The following is a 7,236-nucleotide window of genomic DNA, read 5'->3' as shown; positions in this document are numbered from 1 at the left end:
ATGAAGAAGTTGGTCGCAAATTCGATTACCAAAAAACAACCCACGCGATATTAGCACTGTCGCGCGACAGTTGTAATGTCGCCCATGTATAATTTGAAAACAACCCTCGCGACATTAGGAGTGGCGCGCAAGTGAAAAAAAACCCCTACGCGACATTAGAATTGGCGCCACGATCTCTGGCAACCGGGCGTGTAGTCTTCGGGTCAAAGTCAAAAAAGTTGTGGGGCGATATTTGCAATGGCGCGCGACATTACCAATGTTGCGCCGCATCCGCATCCAAATTGTCAAATTTGCGAACAAGAATGCGAACAAGTAGGTGATGCGACCACGAATGCGTCCACCTAGAGTTGGAATTCCGGGAAATTCCGACGCATTTCTTCAAATTTGAAGAATGCGACCACGAATGCGTCCACCTAGAGATGCTCTTATTTGTGATAATTATATACATAGTTTAGGTTGTGGTTGTTGGTTGTAATTAAAATTTAGATTTTTGATTGAAGTAGAAAATTGTCCAAGAGCAAACTATCTTAGTGGAGATCAATTGGTATCGTTTTCCCCAACATAAATACCATATCATAGTCCATAGGTTTGTGAAACATTAAATCTCACATCTGTGTAGTTTCCTAGTTACAAACATCAGAAACGGTTTGTGTATTCGTACGTTAGACTCTTGTTTTCTTGTAACAGAATGCTTAAGCTTCCTAATCTTCAATTTCGCATCACTATGCATAATGTGGCACACATAGGGAGAGATCAAATACATTGAAGCTCCATATGTCCACAACTAGTATGATACATTTCGTTCTTATCAAATAAAGGATACCCGATACGTTCAATTTAATCTTCGCCAACTTATTGGTAGTATATCACTCAAATCTTTCATGCACGTCTGACCAGCAATCCGGCACTTTCTCGTAGGGGTAGTTAATTCTTTGTTATGCAACCAAGAACAAACGCAAGGCGCCGACCATAATTCATCTTCCTTTCGCTAACAATTGTTTAGAATTCAGAAATGCTTATTAAAATTTTCAATTCTACCCATATTATTTTTTTGGTAGGCAAAATGTGTTGGCAAGCCTGTTTTTAAAGAGATCAGTAACTCAATAGTATGCAAACAGAGTTTGAACTCCAGACCTCACACTTACAATCCTACCCATATTGTTCCATGAAGGAACCCCAATTCCACGAAACCAAAGATTAGCTAAATTTTGATCAGTTTTGAGTTCTTGATGTGGTCATGACGGGCTACATGAGTTGTAATTCTCTGGAAGCAAAGAAATGGAAAAGTAAACGAAGTCCTTCATTATAATATGGACATAACCTCATGGCTAGTACAAAGATAATCAGCAAGGGTAAGCATTCTAAGATTGTCAAAAGATATTCTAATCTCCAGTAAGTCAGTACAAAATGAACAACGAACATACCAAAAACTGCAAAAATTAATTATCATCTATTCCTTCACTTGCTTACTCGAAGGAACCATATCTTGGAGTAGCCCGTGATCTTCAAGTGTAGAAGCAGCGTGGGAAGTGACAAATCCTCTTTCATGAACATAGTTGGAACCAAAGTTCAAAGGTGGTTGCAAGCTTTGGAAATAAGAGAGTTTCATGTCATAAATGGTGTTGCTTGGATAGTAGTTGGAGCACGACGACTGAAGTCCAGAAGAATTTCCGCGAGGCATAACTGGGTTCACATGCGTGTGTTGGCCTTCATAGGTTGTAACAACAAGCGTTGGATCATCGTGAGATCGCTCCACTCTCTTCTTTACACCACATGTTGTATAGGTGCAACGATAGTAGCTCCTGAACGACGAACAAGTTTTAGTACAAATTGGCATTCACAATAATAGTTTCTCAATTTTAGTTTAGAAGGTTCTTGATCAGTAAATCTTTTTTGCAAGTAGACAAAGGACATAATTTAGTACCTAGGAAAAGGGCTGTTTTTCACAGCTTTTTGTCCGTACTTTCTCCATCTATAACCATCTTCAAGATGATCAACCTCGCTCTTTGTGATGAAGGCAAATCTAATATCTTTTTGCTTCTTTTGATTCTTCTTTTGAGGTTTCAACCTATACTCACCACATTCATAGACTAACAATTAGCATTTCTATCATACATTAACAACATCAATCCCACAAAAATAAGTTAAGAAAGATACTTACTGTTTCTTTGACTTTTGATGTTCTTTATCTTGTCTAGCTACTACGTTAATAGCTTGTTCATCATTAGTATGTTGATCAGCCCAAGATGAAGAAATCGATGAAGAGTTAGGCGTGGCAGGCAGACTCAACACCTCAGATGTCTCATGCAATGTCGAGGTAGTAGTAGATAGTGGTTGAGGTGGAGAAATTACTGGTAATTGTTCTGGAGATTGAAAATCATGTAAGGAAGAATCATAATCATGCAATCCAAGTAAGTCCATGAATGCTAGAGAACCTTTTTCGCAATCACTCCACATGTCGAAGATGCCTGCATAGCTACTAGGAATTTGTTCTAAAAGTAAAGATGAGTACTCCACTGAATTTGCCATCTCCATTTTTTGATGGTTAAGAGTGGAGATCGTTCATTTATTGTGTTAAAATGAAAGAAAGGTAGAGAGTGCAAAGTGATGGTTTTTGAAGGTGTGAATAGAGTGTAGGGGTTCAGGAGAAAAGGTTGGGTGGGGTTGGCTTATAGAGAAAGCTGTCCACCAAACATGACTGGTTACTGGTAATTACCAGTACAGACACTTGGCTAGGTTGCTAGCTTTCAATGCAGTATTCTTCCTATTTTCCAACTATTTAGTCCACCCTTTCATACACAGGCTTTGACCGTTTACCGGTTGTATGTGAACGCGTGAACGAGTTGCTTGCATGTCAATCTAAACTCTAAAGGGTCACTCTCTAGATTTTGTATCTATATAGTACTGTGTAAGATTCCTCCCCCTTTTTTCTTTTTAAATTAATTTTCTTTTAACAATTTTTGTTAGTATATATTTGATGGATAGAATCTAATTAAGATTGGTTTGATCGACTTATTAACAAAAGTAGGACACGTTTTTTGGTCTACGCATGCACCTATACAGTTCTTTATTTTTATTTAAATAAATAGAATCGAAATTTCTATTAATACTTGGGAACTAGATAGGGTTGCATAATTTCCTATTTAATAATTAAAACCTGAAGCATAGTAGTCAAGCTGAAAATAGTTTAAAGGAAATTTAAGTTGGAAGAAATTTTTACTTAAAATCGCAAAATAAGAACTACTGGAGAGTAAATCGGGTATATATGAAAAATATTAACCTAGTGTTCTTTGATGTTTACTACTATTCATACGAACAGAAAAAATAAACTACGCAAAATACCAATTGCTTGAAAAAGAAAGAAAAAGATGAAGAACGACTTGTCTCGACTTTGTATCACGGACAATAATAAAGGTAGAGAGTTTGCACGTGCAGCTGATCAAGTAATGTACCAAGACTAATTAAGTGCTGGAAGTATGAAACACTCATTTCCTCGTGAAAAATCGATCAAGATCTCATTGGCTTCTCAAATTTACCCGACAAACCAACATCCTTCTTACGAAAGTCTTGGTTTCTTTGTTAAATTGCACACACACTTTGATAAACATTCAACAATCTACTCAAATATATTTGTCTTCCTCCATAGTAACACATTAATTAATCTCTTGTTACCATGTTTTGAGGAAGTCATCATAGACAAATCTTTCATTTCTAAGTTTCTATTATATTGGGCTTGAATTGATAATAAAGAATTCCGACTGGAAAGATGCTACTGGTAAATTTGCCGCAATGTAGGGTAGGGTATGGGTATGGTGCCATCGCTTCCCGACCATACTAGACACCAAACGTGTGATTGCTCTCTTTACAACAATACAACCCCATTCCCAAGTACATGCAGACATGCAGTTCTACGCGGTTTTGAATTGGAATACTTTATGGATATGCAATGGACATATATAATTGATGGTCGACATGTCACGAAATTAGGTTTTTTAACAATTCACATAAAAAAACTTTAACACAATCTCTACTATGAAGTATCACGTGTTAATTGGCGTTTTGTAAATCAAGTTTAATTAGTAGCTCACTTCTCTTTGATTTTGTCAAAGGTATTGTTACTGGACTACTGGCACACTGCTTGGTTAGCGGTATTGTCACCGAGTCAAAGACTGGAAAACGAAAGTTTGAGTGTTGACTTAAAACATAGAATACGACTGACCAGTCTCCCTCATGATATATACATATGCGATATTGAAACCTGTTTAGTGTTTACCAAAGCATTGGAACGCTTAACAAATTGCTCCCAAGAATACGCGTTGAAACTGTTAATACATATATGCATGTGCCACCTGAATGTCACAACACCTGTCCTAATGCTTCTGTTCGATTGTGTCTTACATGTAGTAGTGTAGTACGAAATTGTAGAATGAGTCATTTTGGGGACCATGCATGTGGAAGGAGAAGGATTAAGCAGCTTCTTCGATCTGTAACTGTTTCCTAATTAATGATTCAGATAAGACCAGTGTTATAACGATAGCGACCTCAGAATTTACTATATGCAGTACTATATATGATCGAATACTTGATTCTTCGTGAGATTGTACATCTGTATATATCTTTATCTTTATCTTTATATCACCTCTCTCTATATTAAAGCAGAGTACTGCTGAGGTGGATAATCTCTCTCTTAGGTGGCGCTCTCCAAGGAGAGAGTTCTCCCACGTGGACACTTTTAATAATTATATCTTTGTGTATTTAGTTTTCTAATTGAACTTAGACTTTTAAGTAAACAAATATAATTAAATGCCTTAATAATTATATCTTTGTGTATTTAGTTTCATAATTGAGCTTTGAATTAATAACAAATATAATATGCTGAAAAAAAGGTAAACAAATATAAGCCACATTTAGAAATCAATTCTGATCCGATTAGGAAACAAATAGCATGAAATTTGACCCTTCGTTGCTTTCAAAACATGAATTCCTATGCAAGGTTTCCATTACTAACTCGATCTTCACTTCAATGAATTTGTATCTTTAACTAATTCCTACAATTGCATATTGCGATATTCATTAATATCTACGTTCATGGCCTTGGTTGGGATATACATGTTGCAAGTATTTACAGTCGTGAGTGCATGAGATACGTTATTGATTAAATTTCCATACCTCACAGTACTATCTAACGGTGGAACAAGATAGGAAATCAGACACGAAATTAGGAAATAAGAGGAATGATTTTCTTGGTATAGAGATTATTAAGACCGTCTTTCTTTCCACAGGTATGTGTAGTATGCCTTCTTTTTGGTGTATAATACTAAATATATATAGTCGAGGTTATGGTGTTCAAGGCTTCAACCTATGGTACGGTGTTTAATCCTTTAGTCTTTTACCTTAATTATGTAGAAAAAGTTTGATGTTCAGAGCTTCAAGCTAGCTATTTGGTACGGTGTTATTTATATATTAATTATGAAATATGCATGTATTGAATTGATTATGTATAGGTATATGTATAAGATCCATTGAACTGATTTTTGGTAAATAAAGTGTATGTGATAATGGAGTAGTGCTCTGATTTGTGTTCAATTTGTTTGTTGTTAGACGTGTGATAATGTTATTCAAACTATGTTTTCAAGAATGTAGTTGATGGAAAGTTATAACAAAAAAAAATTAAAAAACTTTGGAATTATATTATTGTAGCTCCAATGAAATGGATAGACATTGGCTTGGCTTAAGCGATTATTATATACAACTTTGGCAGATTATCAATATATATATCGGTTTCATATATATCATCAATTTAATTATATTTTTTCTTAGAAGAGAGTTCGTGTCCAAAAGTTGTGTCTCCTCTCCCACTCGAAAGCTAAGAACCTTAAGGACGTACACATTCCTAAAAATAATGGTATAGCCTCAAAACTCAACGATAGCTAAAAGTATTAGGTCACCCTAAAAAACTCTCAGAGATAATACAATAACAATTGTGAGCACGTGATGTGTAGGTGTAGTATTGACATCATTTATGAAGCCTCTTTCTAATATAGATAAGTAAGTACTCAAAGACCGGGTGGTTATATATCGAGAATGCTACAATAGTTACAGTTTTACAAACATATACTACAATATATTCACAAACAAGCTAATAATTGAGGCATCTAGACATGATCATGCCATTCACAAGTTATCCTACTGATCAAACTGATCACTATAGTACTTATCCCAGATTGAAATTGATTGGTCCAGTTTAAACTACGTTACCTGAAATATGTTTTGCGTTAGTTATTTATCTTTATATCATATGCTCCCTGAGCTAAGAAATTGTTTGATTTACAAGGTAGTGACTCCTTAAATTCAGCAAATTGAGGGAATTACCACCCAAGCAAGATTTTCTTAATTTCTCTTAGGTGGGCGTTCTATTCCAGCTTGGAAACTCTTGCACTGCAAAATCCATATAGATTATATAGTGTAGCAAAAAGGTGTAAATCTTGCTCTTAAGCGTAGGATATAATGCATAAACATACGAAGAATCTCATATATATACAACACCTCAGGGAATGCCGTATACCACAAGCGTTATGACAATAGTTTTGCATGCACATTTATTTAGCTTCAATGACCTCCAAGGAGCAGTTAACAAGATCAAGCTAGCTTTCGAGCCCTATTATTATGGGCGTGGTATGATCATCGCCGTACATAAGTTCATATTTTGTGAAAGTTCATAAGCCCTTAACTCTTTATGAAAGTTCATCTTTTGAGCGAGGTATTTACGTAAGTGTCTAAATAATAAGATGTTTATACTCCATATATTCATTCCCATTAAAAACATTCTTAGCACATAGAATTCCCATTGCGACAATATTGCAAAAGTGGTGTGCAACATAAACAAATTGATTATTTCTTAATTGATGGTTTTGCCTAAACAACAAATTAAAGATCCACGAAGTAAGTTTGCAAAATTTATAAAACAATTATGGCAAAAACTATCTAAAAGATCCCGGCCATATGGCCGAGGTAAAAAACCTTGTATATATTATAGCTCTACCCTCTTCAATTGAGAAAGTGTTTCTAGAGTGTCCACGTGTCATGACTAATTAAGAAAAAATAGGAAAAATAGGAGATAAAATTTATCTTTAGAATAAATATTTATCTTTATATTTATATATATATATATATATATATATATATATATATATATATATATATATATATATATATATATATATATATATATATATG

At 34.9% G+C, this 7,236-nt stretch overlaps 1 protein-coding gene across 1 annotated transcript; it reads right to left on the bottom strand.

The window, feature by feature from the left end:
* Window positions 1-1,279: 1,279 nt before the first annotated feature.
* On the bottom strand, window positions 1,280-3,688 carry LOC147480674 (putative WRKY transcription factor 48). The gene is made up of 3 exons (XM_086575769.1): window positions 2,162-3,688; window positions 1,925-2,068; window positions 1,280-1,802 (listed from the first exon to the last, which is right to left on the bottom strand). Exons 1-3 carry the CDS (start codon window positions 2,533-2,535, stop codon window positions 1,451-1,453), a joined length of 870 nt encoding a protein of 289 aa, XP_086431895.1. The 5' UTR covers window positions 2,536-3,688; the 3' UTR covers window positions 1,280-1,450.
* Window positions 3,689-7,236: the final 3,548 nt, after the last annotated feature.

This window comes from Coptis chinensis, chromosome 8, assembly GCF_015680905.1.
Source record: "Coptis chinensis isolate HL-2020 chromosome 8, ASM1568090v1, whole genome shotgun sequence".
In the NCBI taxonomy this organism is placed as follows: domain Eukaryota; kingdom Viridiplantae; phylum Streptophyta; class Magnoliopsida; order Ranunculales; family Ranunculaceae; genus Coptis; species Coptis chinensis.
Note: the sequence above shows the minus strand (reverse complement) of the source record. Positions and strands in the feature narration are given on the sequence as shown.